The sequence below is a fragment of the Taudactylus pleione genome, unplaced genomic scaffold, assembly GCF_031769625.1.
Source record: "Taudactylus pleione unplaced genomic scaffold, aTauple2 ptg000423l, whole genome shotgun sequence".
Classification (NCBI taxonomy): domain Eukaryota; kingdom Metazoa; phylum Chordata; class Amphibia; order Anura; family Myobatrachidae; genus Taudactylus; species Taudactylus pleione.
Genome location: NW_028284825.1, coordinates 3,257,773 through 3,276,324, shown reverse-complemented (window position 1 = coordinate 3,276,324; position 18,552 = coordinate 3,257,773). Strand labels below are relative to the sequence as shown.

Sequence of the window (18,552 nt, the reverse complement as noted above, 5' to 3'; positions counted from 1 at the left end):
ATGTCACCTATTGCCTCCCCAGTCACTCTCTGCCTTTCCATGCCATGATCTGCCTCCCCCCATCACCCTCTGTCTCTCCCTGTCATCCTCTGCCTCCCCATGTGAGCCACTCGTTCTTACCCACTGCCTCCTATGTCACCCTTTGCCTCCCCAGTCACCCACTGTCTTCCCTGACACCCTTTGCTGCTCCTTGCAACCCACTGCCTCTCTCTTTCACCCACTTCCTCCCCCTGTCACCCACTGCTTCTCGCTGCCACCCACTGCCTCCCCCTCACCCACTGCCATCCTTTGCTTCTCCCAGCCACCCACTGCCTCTCCGTCACTTGACACCCTCTGCCTCCCCGTAACCCACTGCTTCTCCCCATTACCCACTGCCTATGTCACCCACTGTTTCTCCCTGTCACCCTCTGCCACCATCACCCACTGTTTCTCCCTGTCACCCTCTGCTTCTCCCTGTTATCCACTGCCTCCTACGTCACCCACTGTCTCCCCAGTCACTCTCTGCCTCACCTTGCAGGGACAGGGGCTTCGAAAGGAGCTCCTCCCTGCAATGTCTAAATGAAATGATCGCATTAGCGCAGTAGCGTAAGTTCATACCAGTTGCCCGGAGGCAAGTTATAATTTGGTGCCCCCCTAAAACAAAAGGGAAAATGAATGTTGTGCATATCTATCTATCACATATGCACAAAAATACTAATTTAGAATAGTCTTAAGTGGGGTGACTATATTGTGGGCAATAGAGGAGGCAACTCCATTGTCTCCCATAGTTCTGCCCCTGCATTAGCAGATACCTCACTTCAGTTTTGCATCTCCATAGTGCTACTGTGCATGAGCGGTCTGCTGACCACGCATGTGTGGCAGTCATTCTGCAGTAACTTGCTGGGGTCCTGTAATCATTTTTATTGTTAGACGGGGTCCCAGAGCAAAAAAGTTTGAGAACCCCTGGTCTACAAGAATTAGGTCAGTAATTTTGGGATAGATTATTAGGTTTGTATTCCCCTTGAATGTAAGTGGGTGCATTATTAAAAATGTGCGCAGTATAATGCTGACCAATATTTATTTTTAATTAAAAAAAAAAAAACTTTTAGATGGGCTGTTTGATAGATATTTGTTGGATAAAACTGAATGCACTGATCTGTATTATAAACATATATTTAGTGCCTATATAACCTTAAGTCCGACTTCACCAGAACTTTTTGCACAATAATATTTATTGCATATCTGTGTTATAAACAGCGAAACGCAAAGGCATATTGTGCGTGAGATTGCTTGTGGAAGCCCAATTGAGCGTACTCTCACAGATTGCCTTAAGCATTGTTAAAGGTTTATCTGTAATCAACTGTCTTATTATGGTACCTTCAGAAGAACAATAACAGGTTTTTTTTGGTTATTCCTAGAGACATGATCTAGATTATTTGTGTGGGCAGTAAGTAATGATAATAATTATAAATGACTTTCAGATGTATGGCTGACAGTTATTTAATAGCGACAAAATGTACACTCACCTGGTTGGCAGTGGAGCTTTAAAGTGCACCTGTAAGCTACCCACAATGGTTGCAGTCAATTAGTGTCATGAAGCAAAAGGGGCGGATTGGGCCACCGGGAAAAGCGGGAGGGTTCCCGCTGGGCCAGTCCCATGCCCCCTCTGCCAGGCCGGTTGAGATGCTTGTTGGCCAAGGCAGATCATGTGTCTGCCAGGGCTGACAACCTCTCTTCTGGGATTTGCGTTCAAACCAGAAACTCCCAGCTCCTGTGTCTCCCCCCTCAGCCTCCGCCGCCGTGCCTGGCCATCGCCACCCCCTGCCTCTGTGGATGTTACAGTGGGTCTCCTGCAGGAGCAGTGCAACAGGGCGAGTCACCTCTCCTTCTTCTGATGCCTGTGCACAAGCGACAGCAATAAAGAAATGACGCCAGCTTCCTATAGAGCAGCGCTAGGTGGTGTCAGTGGCCAGTCCCCGGCGGCCGTCGCAGTCTCCCTGCTGCCACCCTGGAGTGGACTCTAGTCTACTCTGTATGCTGGTTTCCTCTAATCAGGTGGTGCTTGCATTAACCCCTCAGTAGCCAGCAGATGCCTCTCACTTCTCACCTAGAAGAGAGCAGTGACCCGACGGCCGGGACCCTGGAGCTCAGTTGAGGACTTTTCCCAGGTGAGTTACATCTCACCACTACTATCATTCTGATCCCTGTTTACCACGACTACGCCCATGCTGACCCCTGCTTCTCACTACTACTCCCATCCCGACCCCTGCTTATCACTACTACTCCCATCCTGACCCCTGCTTCTCACTACTACTCCCATTCTGATCCCTGTTTACCATGACTACTCCCATTCTGACTCCTGTGTCTCACTTCTACTCCCATCCTCACCCCTGATTCTCACTAATACTCCCATCCCGACCCCTGCTTCTCACTACTACTCCCATCCTGACCCCTGCTTCTCACTGCTACTCCCATTCTGATACCTGCTTCCCACTACTACTCCCATCCTGACCCCTACTTCTCACTGCTACTCCCATCCTGACCCCTGCTTCTCACTACTACTCCCAACCTGACCCCTGCTTCACACTACTACTCCCATCCTGACCCCTGCTTCACACTACTACTCCCATCCTGACCCCTGCTTCTCGCTACTACTCCCATTCTGATCCTTGTTTACCACGACTACTCCCATTCTGACCCCTGCTTCTCACTACTACTCCCATTCTGATCCCTGTTTACCATGACTACACCCGTTCTGACCCCTGCTTCCCACGACTACTCCCATCATGACCCCTGCTTCCCACTACTACTCCCATCCTGAACCCTGCTTCCCACTACTACTCCCATCCTGACCCCTGCTGCTCACTACTACTCCTGCCCCCTGTGTCTGGCTTCTACTATTCCCAGCCTGCCCCCAGCGGCAGCGGAGTGTATGGTGCTTGTGCTCCAAGCGCTAGCTCTGGTGGGGGATGATAGGCTAACCAGCCTTACCCCCTGGCAGTACAGTATACACCCTGACTGCTACCTCTGTCTCCAGAACATACCTGTAACCCGCCCTACGCCTCGCTACCCCGGCCACCTAGATATACAGCACCCCCCAGCCCAGGGACATACACTACCCGCCCCCCCCCATCGCGAGACATGTACACTGACCACCATACCCCCAGCCCCAGTCACATACACTTTCCCCCCCCTTTTCCCTCCTAAGCCCTAGACACTGCCCCTACCCCCCAACCCAGGCACATAAACTCCCCACCCTACCCCTCTGGTCCCTAAAGCTGGGTACACACTGGCAGATATATTTGCCAATCAACTGATCGGCCAATATATTGCGTGCCTGGCGGCCAGTGTGTACCAGCGATATGTCTGAACGACGTTGTTTACAGACATATCGCGTAAGTTGTGCTGCACAGACGATGGTAGATATATCTGTCCATCGTACCGTGTGTACGGGTAGTCAGCTGAACGCCTGTAAACTTGCAGAAGAGGCCACGGCAAGGGGGGCGCGACGTGAAACTGGCCAGCGAGATACGCGGCCAGATGAGAGATTATGGTTGTTCAGTGTGTATAAACAACCATCATCTGCAGATATATCTGTAGACTGCAGATTATGTGATCTACAGGAATATCTCTTAGGTGTGTACCCATCTTTAAAGACAGTACACCTCCAACCTGGGGACATACACTATCCACTGTGATTTTTTTTTCCTGTGGAGGCCAATTTTCTTGTTTTATATTTTGGGGACCAATGTGTTTTATAATCTCCTGTGGTGGCTAAAGTGCTTTTATTATTTCCTGTTGAGGGTCAATGTGTATGTTTTGTTTTTTCCCTGTGGGGGCCCATGTATGTGTTTTTTCCTGTGGGGACCAGTGTGTTTTATTGTTTTCTGTGGGGGCCAAACTGTTTTTTTTTTCTGTAAGGGCCAATGTATTTGGTTTACCTGCGGGGGCCAATGTGTTTATTTTTTTTTCTTGTGCAATGTTTTCCGTCTGCGCTTGCGTCTTAGTTGCACCGCGCATGCTTCCCGATGGTGTTTGTACAGCGTTGAAGTACAGATTCGCATGCAGTGTATTAGAAATGTGTTGGGCACTCCTAGGCGGTTACAGGGGGTTGGCTAAGCAGACGCAGATGTAACATAGTATGGATGTGTTGATAACATTGGTTGTGTACAGTACAGAGATGCTGAATCGCTCACATTGGAGGCCATACTCGGATGGTCTGCACCTAGCGTTGGGCTGGCGAAAGTTTCAATAGTGCGACCGATGGTGGCGCCTAAAGACCACAAAGCATGATTGCAGGGTCTGTAGACACTGAATGTAGGCATCTCAGCCCTTGCTTATTTGGATGTACACCAGGGGAGGGCTTTGTAGCGGCATTGGCCTAAGTACCAGATACAACTGCTGCAAAAGACGCAAGAAGGCCGCAACTGCATCCAACTCAGAATCAGGCCCTATAAGGAGGTATCCTGCCCTCTTGACAGACCCCATCCCCGCTACAGTTCCCGCCCCAATTAGGGCTGCATCCATAAAATTCCAGAATTCTGACCTAGCAGCCCGACAAGGTTTGGATACCGACACCTGGTCTGTAAGTATCCTATCCCTAACCATGACTCTCCCTCCCCGCACCCTAAACCTAATCCCACCCCCCACCCCCTTAGTGCCTAAACCTAACCTCCCCCTAACTCCATTAATTACCATCGGGACGCCAGCGCCGGCATTCTGACTGGTGTTGGGATTCCGTCGCCGACAATCTAAGCACCAGCATCCCCACAGCCAGGATTTCAACCACCTCCCATTGGAACAGTAGTTTATTCTAAAAGTTTATTTATTTATTTTTTAAAAAAGAATATTTCAGTTCAATAATAGAAAGTATCTATGCTTGACTGACAAAATGGCGGCACTTCTAAAAGGGAACGCAATTATGTTTTAAATAAAAAAAATAGCATCAACATTTCCATGAACTGTGACATTGTTTAGATAGTTAGCTATGCCATTTTTGGAGTTGCTTTCCTCTGAAGACACTGAGTGCTATAGCCGCACGTGTCTATAGTATATTGCTATTGTCTTGAATACGATATTGTTACTGCAGAGACCATAATTATGTCATAGTGAAATACATGTAACTTGGTCTACTTCAGCAATGGGGTATAAAGGATGTCTGTAACAATAATGTTTTCAGATCTTGCAGAAATGCCAGTCAGTGTTTAAGGTACAGTGTCATAGCATTGCAGCAATATTTAATGTATTAATTTTTGCCAACGTGGATTTTATTTAAAAAAAGAAAGTCTGGTGGTGACAATGTTCCCTGTTGTAGCAGACAGTGAGTGAGCTCACTACACATCACATCTGGGCTGAGTGGAAGTAGGATTCTGTGGGCGGAATTCAATTGTTTATTCCCCACTTCGCACCCAACGGAGCTATTCTATTGTTGCTCCTGTCGGGTGCGATCAGTTGCTAGCGCTCAATTTCAGCTCGCAGCCCTAGAGGGGTGCGGGCTGAAATCGGCGAAAAGTGTCCTGTTTAGGCACCCAAACGGCACTTTTCGCGATCGCGCCCAGCACTTTGGTCGGGGTTAGCCGTTTTACGCAGCTAAACCCGACCACTTTGGGTGCGATCAGCGTGAAACGCTGGCACAATTGAATAGCGGCCCGCGATCTCCTGTCACTTTAGACTGGAGATGCGGGCCGCGAAATCAATTGAATTCCGCCCTAAGTTTGCTGTGACATGACTACATAGATGTCAGATGTTTGGGTGCTTCAGCACCCCCAATATTTGTTCTGCTACTATCCATGCCTACACCTGGCATTTTCGCAGTAGTAAGGTACAGTATAATTTGAGCTCCCCTAATTTATTTTAAAACGTTAGCTCCTTTCCATGTAGTTTTATAGACTTATTTGCTATACAAAACTCTGCCATATTACAGAATAGTGGTTTAACTAAAGTAAGGACTTGTAAATGCAACACTGCAAACATGCCCACAACGAACAGCGATAGTTATTCAGAAACGGTTGGCGGGCCAATCATTTCAAACTAAAAAAAGATACATTTATTACATACATAGCGCTGGCAGTTAATTGTACCGTGTGAAATAAATATATATTTTATAATGAAATAATGAAGCCACATTTGCTAGAATTTCATTTTCTCAATTGCAGCCATCGGCTCTAATAAAACTTCATCCTAGAGGTGCCCCTGTAACTTAAGTAACTCATCTGTTAATGACAGATTTCCTCATTATCTGGGACAATTTTATTGCGCTCCATCCGTTGGAGAACATCCTGATCATTAATATGTCAAAGCTGAGACATTGCGAAAAGAGAAGCGGTTAGTTCGTGTCTCGCGGCTGGTACCTGAGAAGCAGAAATACATTGTAGAGCAGCGTCTGTATGTACAAGTTTCTCACTACATCCTATTTTCCCTCTTAGGGCTTCTTCAGCAAACGACTAAAAGGCTCTATCAAGAGGACAAAGAGTCAGTCGAAGCTGGACAGAAACACAAGCTTCCGCCTGCCTTCACTGCGTCCTGCAGAGAGTGACAGGTAAGACTGTCTGTTCCTATTTAGATGATATATGCAGCTATTTAGTGCAGCCCTGGAGTTGTGATGCTGTTTTTGTGGGTGGCCCTGTCCATTTGTCTCCCATTGCTGTAATATACAGTGCCATACATCTGATGGGGAGAGCTGATAAGTGCCTTATTATTTCACAGATTTATGGTCAGAATATAAAGATAGTTTGGCTGAGCCTCCCAGGGGACACTGTCTACCGATAAAATATAGCAGTGAGGATTTATAACCTCTTAACAGGATGAAGATGGGTTTATTGCAATAATTAGCCAGCTAATTGGGCTGAATATGACACTGAGGGATCACAGTCACTGTTAGAAGACAGGATAATTGTCTCTTGACCGTTTTTTATAACACATGTCGGGTGTTTATTTTACATGTACAATAACCCCTGGTATTTTGGATATATTTTACCAAAGGAACCTTTACTTGATTATATCGTTGTAATGTGCAACCGTTAAGACATTGGGCCATATCAGTTTTTTTTTTAGTTGGTTATGGTCTAGGCTAGCTTGCATAGAAAATAATACTTCCCCAGAAATTGCACCGTTATCTCATTGTCTTTTGTTCTAGTAAATACATAAAATTGCAGTTTATGAAAGCAGCTTGAGTTTTAGGTTTAGTGATCCTCTCAATGTTTAAATAGTCCACAGAATCTGCATTTTCTGTGAACTAGGGGATGAACTGACTTCCGGAAGTGTAGATGTAGGTATTTTATGCTGCAGATGTCATTATACAGCTGTCTTTTTGCGCTGTATGGCGCAAGACCCACGGGTAATGATTCCCATGCCGCTTTTTCCTCAAGTTTGCTCCTTTTTCCACAACTTTGTGCCCCAGTACGCATCTAATGTGCTAGGTACTTAGGATTAGTATTTTTGTTGCAAAGGAATTGGTATAAAGTGTCAGATACAGCATAATGATGAGTGGCGCGGGTCACCCGTATCGGACCTGCCTTTTTACCCTAGATTGTATACTTTCTTCTCTGCTGTGCTACTTTATCCTCACTTATAATATACTAGAGTTATGGGATAAGTATTTTGACCACAGCAAAGTCTGTGGCAGGCTACACAGGGCTATAGGGTGCGAATTGAGGATACATTTATGTGGACATATACCTGCAGGATCTACATATAAATTTGGCAAGCTTTATTAGCTGAGCGACATATACCGGTAGAATGTAAGCTCTCACGAGCATGGCCCTCTTCCCTCATGTGCTTCTCCTTCTCTCAAGGTGGGTACACACTATACAGATATATCTGCAGATGATGGTCATTCATACACACTGAACGGCCATCATCTGTGTCTGGCTGCGGGTCCCGGGGGCGTGTCCCGGCAGGTGGGGGGCGTGTGTGTGTACAGGCAGTCTGCAGACCCGCCGTACACACCTGCCGATGGACAGATATTTCTGCAGACATATCTGTCCATCGACTGTGCAGCACAGCCAGTGCGATATGCCGGTGAACGACGATGTTCACCGACATATCGCGGGTACTCACTGGCCGATGGGCAGCAGATATATTGGCCGATCAATTGATCGGCCAATATATCTGTCAGTCTGCACCCAGCATTACTCATACTACTGTCTACTCCTAACTCCCCACAAGGGCAACGATTTTTATAAACCATGTCCTTGTCCTGCATTGTTTTGTACTGTTAATAACTGTTTTCTTGTGTGCTCATTTGCTTATGTACTTTGTAAGGTGCTGGGGAACCCTTGTGGCACCATATAAATGATAATATTAATAGTTGGATGTAGCTGTACAACTCCCTTTGCTATGAGTGCTTGAGCTGCTGGTAACTACTGCAAGGGGGTATATTTACTAAAGTGAGAGTTTTTTGAAGTGGAGATGTTGCTCATAGCAACCAATCACATTGTAGCTATTAACTTATAGAAGGTGCTAGATAAATGTTAAGTAGAATCTGATTGGTTGCTATGGGCAACATTCTAAAAACTTCACTATAGTAAATATACTCCTAAGTGTTATTCGTCTTTAACGCCACAAGCTCATAGTTATGTCTGTCTCTGCCTTTGAATACTGACTATCACTTTGTCAGTTCTTGATGACTATGGCAGCTACAGTTAACAGGAGACTCCAAACATAACCCCTGATAGGATGCTATCTGGAAAATGTCCACTGCAGCTGCGGGTCCTAATCATGCTGATCTTCAAATGGTGCAGAAACAGATTTTGCCTGATAATTGCCCATTTGGGTCTCGTTCATACTATTGGTCGTCAAAGAGATATTTAATATGCTACAGTCAGAACACAGCAGTATTGGTAAAATCATTGCTCTTTATGCCAAGAAGTGTTTGACAATCTAATTGAAAACATCAGCATGCGCAGGCTTAATGTTTTTATTTTTACATGCTACGTATTCAATTGCTGCCCATTTCAGCACCTGCATATTTTCACACAGGGACAGTTTTTTACTCTTAACTAAACTTTATTAAAAAATTGTCACGTCCAGTACACGACAGCATTAATTGTTTATAACTTGCTCATCTAAATATGTGCAGCTTTCTAAATGGGATTCCTCGTCCCCTGTATATACATCTAACCATTTCATCCTGAGCTACTTTACAGTATGTCTAGACATGTGTATTTTCATAATGTGTTTAATGTCATAATGCAGTGATCTGCAGGTATTTTTAGGAGTAGGGTCCTACTATTACTATGATTTCCCAAGTTGAATACATTTTGAATTTATAGAGGTTGGAAGAAATTAGTGGGCCACAAGTTACACAGCCTTGTCCTAATATGTTCTCACCTGCAAACCTTGTTTATGGGATTTTTATGTATCCTTTGCCTAATTTATTTTTCTTTGCCTCTATTCACCCTCTCCCCACTCACCTTAGATCTTACTTTATCTTGCAAACTATAGCTAAGCTCTTTGCAATCTGCCCCAGCCTTTCTGCTGGGTGAATTGTGCAAATGCTTTTTTTGTTGTTTCTGCAACCCCACAATACGTTCATAATCTCGGTTTTATTGTTCTATGCTTATTCATGCTCGGTAGCAATTGTATCAGTTTGACTATTCTAAAGTTAATGTGCCATTTTTAGCACTTCTTTTGGCAAGAAACTTTTGGCATTATTATTATTATGTTAGTTCGTATTCCACTTGATAGGATTTTGTTCAGGATTCCCAGTTGTCTTTTCTTAGCTCCTTTTTGTATATTGCTGTGGTTGCCAGCTTGTACTCTCCAACTTAATGACTATAACTCGCAGCACCCTTTGCCAGCAGGTCTGGGATAATCAAGTCTTTGTCAGGCAAATTCCTGTTCGGAGGGTTCTCGATGTCCATAAAATTCTAAATGATGCTTTGTCTAGATTGACACGTAATATGGTCCATTATACTCTCCTGCTGTACATTAAGTCAATAGAGAAATATAGGAAGCAAACTCAACCCAGTATAATGTTAATCTTGATTCAAATTGTAAAGCGCAACGGAATTTGCTGCGCTATGTAAGAAACTGTTAATAAATAAATAAATAAATAAACACAAAATATATAAGGTCTAAATTTGTTCCAGTGCTCCAGTTCCATTACATTATAAACACTATATGTGTTCCAGAGCTTCAGCTCTAGCACAAAATTAGTTGGCTAACTGGATCCCAGCAGTCGGAATACCGACAGCGGCAACGCAACAGTCAGAATCCGACCCAATTAGGTAAGTGTCCTAACCCTCCCCCTAACCCACCTTTTCTGCAGCCTACTCTAACTTTCGATCCTGCAACCCCCCCTCTCCCCCCTCCGCAGGCAAACCCTAACCCTCCCCCTAGTGCCTAACCCTAATACTTACCGTTGGGATGCCAGCTGTCGGGATTTTGACTGCTGATGGGATTCTGAGCGCCAGGAAGGTGTCCACATCCCGTTTAATGCAACTATACAGGTAAAAGTAATAGCTACTGTACATCATTAATATAAACCTATGTAATAAGCCTGTGGTCAAACTGTGTCAAAGTAAAATTATTCATGCATAGTTAAATTCTAAGGGGCATATTCAATTAGGTGCGAAAGGCCGTTTCTGCGGAAAGTATCGCTGATGACGGAATTTCGCCAGGCGAAAACTTATCCCCGTATTCAATTCCAAAGACACTTCGCCGGTGCAGAAAGTCAATGCATTTCAATAGGCGAAAAAGATTTGCCTATGAAAGGAGGCAAAAAAAAGTGCAGAACTGGGGTTTTCGGGTGCACACTTGTGGAAACCACCCTGCACCCTCGGGACAGGCCCCCAAAGGTAAACTGTCAAAAAAAAGTTTAAAAAAATACTTTAGAACACCCCAAAAAATGACTGTGAAAAAGGGGGTGAAAGTGCAAAGTTGGGGGACAAACTTAAAAACTAGCGAAATAGACTCCAGGGGGTCCCCAAGTATGCCCCAGGTGTTTTTAAAATTGCAAGTGCTTGCGGAAGTTGGGTTTTTTTACTTTTTTTAAAACTTCACTTTAGCAACTTTAAAATATGCTTGCACCCATTTTCATGTACCCCAAATTTGCTGGGACTACTTATTTCCTGCAAAAAACCCTGCTAAATGCTATTCTTCACCACTTTTGCAAATACGCTAATTAGCAGCTATTGCGATCATTTAAGTACCCCAAATACCAGGCCTATTCGGGGGTATCTATAGTGATCCCCATGTCCGTCCATCTTTTGGTGGGTGTCAGGCTGATTTCCCCAAATCTGACAGGACCCTTCGCAGGTTTCGAATTCGCCGGGTCCCGTTTTCGACGATTTCTAATTGAATGCGGGGACGAGCGTAATACTTTTTCCCATGGAACACCAGCGATGTCGGCGAAAAGTCCGGGACTTTTCGCACCTAATTGAATATTCCCCTAAATGTCTAAAGTCCCTGAAGTGTGAAGTATAATATACCTAGTATTGTTAATACTACCATGTTCATAAGTACAGAGTGATTGGCTATATAATGTTTGGTTTTGAGAGTGCAGAGTTCTCTCATTGGTTAGGCTGTATTAGGTTAAGTGTAAATACATGTGTAAGGAATATGGGAGGGCTGCAGCCCAGAATCTTCTGACAGCTGGGCTGGATTGTGTTCCCCTCTGGACTGCTAAACACGTGGGATGGATTCCTGCAGATTAAGCGAAAGTCATTTTCCGGCATTAACATGTGTCCTGGCTGACCAGTTCTCTAGCTTTACACTCGGACATGACTGGGAGCTGTAATGGCTTTCACTATCCGGAGATGCCAGGGGGCTCGCTCTGCTAGCTCTATCTTTACTAGGTAGGTTCACAGCTAACTGCTTCCTCAATTATTTTAACTGAGGATTTAGGGGGCTACTAACTCCAAGATATTTACCTTAATTAAAAGTTACTAATGGCACTGGCAGTAAAAATATATATGTGATATTTGTGGTGTTGTGTTTATTGAGACAGCTGTGTAGATGTATTTTATGGTGCCCATTCTGTTAAATAGAAAGAAGCCTCCTGCTTATAGAAAAAAATAAACTCTCCAATAAACATAACTATAGACCTCACAATCTGTTAGTAAATTGTGGAATATTTGCTAAAACGTGATACAGTGAGCCTGCGTAAACATGTCTGTGGTTTGGGGCAGGGGTGCCTGAATGCTCAGCTCTTTCTCCTGGAACCTGTACATCCTCGGGTCTGTAGACTCGGTCTAGTTGATGATATGGATCTCCGTTCTCACCAGTCAGTGCTCTGGGCTGAATGTAAATGCATGATGCTTATATGAAAAATATCCCCACACTAACTATGTGGATAAATCTGATTAACTCTTACGGTTTAAAAAAATTTTAATATTTTGGGAAAAGGGTGCATTCTGCAGAATACGGAATGGGTGGTTAGAAGCACCTTGCTTGAATGCTAATAGTAGTAGAAGTAATAAATTGTGTACACTTATATGTCCATGCTTAAACTAAAAATAGTATCTTAAATACAATGCTTGTTGTGACCAATGTATACTATATGTACATGTAATTGCAGTTATTCAGATGAAAAATGTAAGTTACAGTAAGAACACTTTTAATGGAAAACAAACAGAACACAGTATTAGATTTTCTGTCATGATGGCAAAATTGAGCCTGATCAGAGGGGAACGCTAATCCCGTTGCTGCTGCAACTTTGTACTGAAAAGTAACGCCAATGCGGCAGCCGCTGTAGTATGTACAAAGGTGCCCACTGACTGCATCTTTATTCTGCTGCGTACATATAGAGACGCACCATAAGTTGGACATAGAACTTCTAAGCAACCCTATGTCTATTGAGAATGACGGTCAGAAGTAAGCCATCGGGGACCAGTGAAACTGTGTACTAAGATGCAGTCACTGCCTGTGACACTCCCACAAACCGTTGCGACACGCCTACATTTAACTAGTGACCTCCCCCAAATTACCTACCGAAAATGCACACTGACTGTCATCAACTTCTGCTTTTAAAGTTTTATGCAGTATAAATCCGTGTTATTCATTTACAAGGTCCATTCTTGAATTTGAAGGGCTATGTATTAATGTAGCACACGTATTTCACACAATTTCATACCATAAGAATACACTAAATACAGGGGTCCAAAAAATGCCCATATTTGGTTAAAGCATATCACCTAACTGTCCTGATTTTGTTGGTCCAGTCCTGATTTGCGAGCCTCCAGAGGGACGGAATTTTTCTCAAAAGTGCCCATTTCTAGGTGTATAAGGATGGGGTTTGGGCACTGGGGTTTCTCCATTCCCTGTCCGTCCTTTGGTGATCTCTGTCGCTCCTTATTGACAAGTTCCTACTGAACATCATTGGGAACAACTGCAGCAACAATGATAGTACAGGAAGATACCAGCAACACAGGTGCCACAAACTTGCAGATATTACAATAGTGCCTGTGCAGCACCAAAGCCAACTCATTTTCTACTGTCAGGAGAGGAAGGAAGTCAGTCAGGATAAATGGTGATGCACAGTTGACTGTTTTAAGATTTCTACAGTGACTGGTTTTATGTTTCTGCTGTCTCTCCTCATTCCCACAGTGACACAGGAATGCCAGTCTCCAATGGCTGCTTTATTATTGGAGACTGGGAATAACTTCTACTTTTGCAGTAGCTCTGCTAATCATTGCTCACACCTCAGAAGATGCAAGTAAATATAAGCGGTGCTAAACGTCATCTTCTACGGACTTCTGTGCCCATGAAAGATGACGTTTTGCTTTGTTCTGAGATCCGGATTTGTCAGGAACATCCTAGCCAAAACCGACCCTCTTATTTCTAATAAAGGGGGTGATTTAATAAAGCTAGGCGAGAGATAAAATTGGAGGTAAATAGCACCAACCAATCAGCTTCTAACTGTCATTTTTCAAACACAGCCTGTGAAGTGACAGTTAGGAGCTGATTGGTTGCTGCTAGTTACTTCCAATTTTATCTTTCTCCAAGCTTTATTAAATCTCTCCCTTAGAGTCCTGTATATGTCTTTGCATTACAGGAAGAATTGAGCAGATCAGTGATGTTTATTTAAAAACAATACTCCTTGGAAACACCAGTGAGATTTATTGAGTTCTTATTCATTGAGTTTTTTTTTTGTTTTATATTTTTTACAAACGTTGTTCAATGTACTATTGCCCTAAAACTTTTTGCAATGTGTCCCTGTGGTAGACTTAAAAACATACATTTATATTTGTGCAGGAACGCTCCCAGCACAGTTATTAGTGAAAGGCTCTTTTCCAGTAAGACTTGGAAAAAAAAAAAAAAATCAAAGGTTATGAAGAGCCATAATGTGCTATTAGATTTCTAGATAATGTAATGTGATCAGCTCAAAATCCATAGAGATCACCAGTAGGTGTTCCTCTTCAAAGCTGGAGAATTGAAAGATAAGGTTAATAAGCTGCATAAAACATTAACTGGCACCATCAGAGGGAAATATAATCATTTCTGTGACCATATCTGTCCTGACGTCCCGGCCTCCCAGCCATATAAATCCTGAGCACTTAAGATGTGACGTCTGAGAGCTGCCATGCTTCCCTTGAGACTTGGCAGAAAAACTGGGCATTTAAGTAATTAACAAAGTGAATACTGGGCAGTGCTTCGGGTGTGCGAGAGCTGCAGCATGACTTTTACTTGGCCATGCAAACTAAAGGGGCACAAAAATCAGGTGAAGCTTTCCCTTATAACCCTGCAGCACAAGATAAGTATTTCCTTTGGAATGTCTGATGGCCCTGCAGTGCAGTGTTAGCTCGGCTTCCGCTAAAACAGTTGAGACCTTTCAGCTTGATGCTGCGATTGCTTATAGAGAGAGGATGTGTGTGTTGTATGCTAGCTGCTGTCTCTTGTTGCACAATGCCAGTCTCTGCCTGTCTCCTTATCAGCTAATGGATGTAATGTGAGTCCATGCTGTTGATAGTTGGCGAGGCTCTATTAATGCAGCATTATCCTTTTCTGGTTCATAATCCTAACAGGCAGATTCCAGTGCAATATGATAAAGTCCTGGAGCTTGCTGAGTGATTGTAAAATGTTCCCTCCTTTTAGCCAGACTCTTAAATGGGTCAAATTCAGCAGTGGCACCAACGTAATTAGCATCAACCACCTTTTTTTTTTTTTTCCCCATGGTGCAACTTTTTTTTTTTTTCTAATGGAGTTCTTTAGGCAAAGCAGCAGATGGGAGGCCTGAGGTTACTGCCTTGGCGGTTTCCAGCATGTATGATTGCAAACATGGATAATGTGTACATAATAGCCTGACAAGTCACTTAGTTGGTTTGAGTAATAGGCAGGACCAGTCTCTTAGCTGACTCGTGGTTTATACAATGCAGGTCATTTGATGAACGGTGTAATAACAAAACCATTCTTAATGAACCGTAATAGGCAGGGCAGAAAGTGAGCGCTTTCAGCGGCAAATAGGTAGGGCTGGTTGACAGGTGTATATAATATACAGGGTGAATCGCTTATTTACTAGTATAATAAGCAGGTAAATTCTAGTCAACCAGAATAATAAATCAGATTATTTATTTATTACCAGTTATTTATATAGCGCACACATATTCCGCAGCGCTTTACAGAGAGAATATTTGGCCATTCATATCAGTCCCTGCCCTAGTGGAGCTTACACTCTATATTCCCTATCACATGTGCACACACATACACACTAGGGTTAATTTTGTTGGGAGCCAATTAACCTACCAGTATATTTTTGAAGTGTGGGAGGAAACCGGAGTATCCAGAGGAAACCCACGCAAGCACAGGGAGAATATACAAACTCCACACAGTTAGGGCCATGGTGGGAATTAAACCCATGACCTTATTGCTGTGAGGCATGTGTATTTGATGGCCTGGCAGGTCAAATCCTTTAGTTGGCATGTGCAATAGGGATGGCAGGTCTCTCAATTAGCCCTAACGATAGACACTGTAAATATTAGATATAGCAAATTTACAAGTCTAACAAGTTTGTAAATTGGCTGACATCATAAAAATAATAGCTAATGAATTTGCTTGTAAGTGGACAGAGGTCAGTAGCGCATGCAGGGGGGCTTCCGATTACCCAGAAACCCCCCCTGACAGAGGGGAGAGCAAGCACCACTATATTGTTAAACCCTCCCCTCGCGGGTCAGTGGGGGGGAGGCGGAGCCAATATGATGCATTAGAACAGTGGTGTCAAACTCGGGCCCTCCAGCTGAAGCGGAACTATACATCCCAGCATGCAGTGCCACAATTTTGCTATTAGGTCAAGCTAAAACGGTGGCAGGGCATGCTGGGATATGTAGTCTCACAAGAGCTGAAGGGCACGAGTTTGACACCACTGCATCAAAATGAGAAATGCATCATTTGGCTCCGCCCTCTCCCAATTGACCCGCGAATCGCAGCATTTTGCAGTGAAGGTGCGGGGCTTATTGACATGGTGCCTTATCCCGTCTCTATCTCCAACCTGCAGCATGGTAAGTATGCGTGTAATGTATGTGCGACGTGTGTGTAATGTACGTGTGACGTGTGTGTGTGTGTAAAGAGAGAGATATATCTATCTACGTGTGTGCATGTATATGTGTGTGTATGTGTGTGTGTGTGTATATATATATATATATATATATATATATATACACACACACATACACTAGAACCCTCCCCCTTACTAATCCTGCATTTGCCCCTGGAGGATGTTTTTCTTTTGTATGTTATATCTAAATGGCAAAGTAAGTTTCTTGTTGGTATAATTATACAGGAGATATATGGCATAGTTGTCAGGGCAAGTGTCTACATTTGGTGGAATAGGCAGATATTGTATCTGTTGGCCACTGTAATATACAGAGCAGGCTACTTATTTGTCTGGTAAGCCAGCTGTCATTAGATTTAAGTGTTGGTTTATTGGATTCAACATAACCATGGTTGGTTGTGGAAAATGATAGGTTTGTATATAAAGATATTTTCCACCAATGGGATTTGAATTTCAGGTGACTGACAGCAAATTTTTTACGTGACATAATGATAGTATCTTTATATAATGGATTCTAACTATAAACGTAACCATTAGATTCAAGTTACTTTATGATGCACTGTCAGACATGGTTTTGTATTGTGTAAGGAAAGCTTTTGTACCCCCCTGCTTCTATGGCTCGTGCTGTTTACTGTAATCCTGCTTCCCTGGGATTATCTGTGTCTCTACAGGGGCAGCTAAGCGCTGCTCAGTTTTCCAATGGCTTCCCTGGTAATACGGGAAGAGCTCTTTAATCCATCCTCACTGGTTATTGCATTTGCTCAGGGTAGGTTTGATCTCTTGTTACTTGAGGGTTAAGTGTCAGGCATTTGTTTTTTCTGATCAATATTATTAACCCTTCCTTGTCAGTATGACCACAGCTTGCACACTGCTTTAACACGGAGTGTGTGTGTATTTATGTTTGTCTAGGCACATTAAGGATTGTACTGCAAATCTGTGACCCACCAACTACCTCCCTGCTGTTCTGTCATTTATCTGGTCCAAGAAGGCACATACTTGTCACACTGTGGGATGAGTCAGGGATATTCATGCAGAGGAAATAAGCAGATGTCTGTAAAGGGTGGAAGGTGGTAATTTGTCCCAGTGGAGATGCTACCAGGAGGTTGACGCATTAAATTTTGCTGATCTGTCCCCTCTTGGGACTAACACGGTGCAGTGTTTAAGAGAACCCCCTTCACTTCTAAGCTCTTCCTTGCCCGTGTTGTGTTTATGCAAGGGAAGCTGCTTGATAAGGTCACCTTTGTAATGTTTACAGAGCATGCTCTTTGAGCCAGCCTGGCTGCAGCTTCTGCCTGCAAACTGTAATCTGCTTATAGGTGCATTGTCATAGCAACAGGCCCAGAGTGCAGCAGCCTGGCTCACCGGGACTGTGTGTGTTCTACCTGAGGGGCGGGATGCTGGAGGAGGGGGGAGGAGGGGGAAGGATGCAGTAGCCAGCTATTTGGAGCCAGATTTCATGTCACTGGCAGCCAATTCTGTTCCTGAGCCTGGAATGATCGGAATTCACTCTATTCTTTAATGTTATGAGGACATATCCTCCCCCTACCAGCATGCCCGGCTTGGCTACTTGAAATCCCTCCTGGCAGATTTAATTTCCTGGTGGCATGTGACCCCTGACCTTTGTGCAAAGGAGCATTGGACGAGGAGTTGTGAAATGAATCCTAGCTATGATTTGGGGATGCACAGCAAGGTGGCTATATAATTGCTTCATGTAAGTCTGTTCTCCTTTTGTGTCACAACATGCATTAACTTCTTCTGTATGAATGCCTTCATTAGCCACTGCTACAGTAGATATGATCTAACTGTACTTTGTGTAGAACACTTGTCTTGCAGCATTATTCACAGTGGAGTTTGGTTTGTTACCATGAAAACTATCGGGTACAAAAGTAATTTAAAAGTTCTAATTTTACTGCATAATGAATCTGTGCAAGCTTCCAAGACAATGAGGCCCAGCGAAAGGAACTCCGTGCTTGAAACTGTTCTGAGAAACTTTTAAATATATGTTTTTTTAGCTTTAGTTTAGCATGTATTCTTTAACTGGTTGATTTGCGGACGAGAATTGTTGATACATTGTTTAAAGTTTA

General features: G+C 43.7%; 1 protein-coding gene across 1 annotated transcript in view; it reads left to right on the top strand.

Annotated features, from left to right (window-relative positions):
- The window catches only part of RASAL2 (RAS protein activator like 2), a 231,640-nt gene that overhangs the window by 159,321 nt on the left and 53,767 nt on the right, over positions 1-18,552 (top strand). Inside the window, 1 exon segment of the mRNA XM_088447240.1 lies at positions 6,405-6,517. Within this exon segment, the coding sequence (XP_088303366.1) occupies positions 6,405-6,517 (113 nt within the window).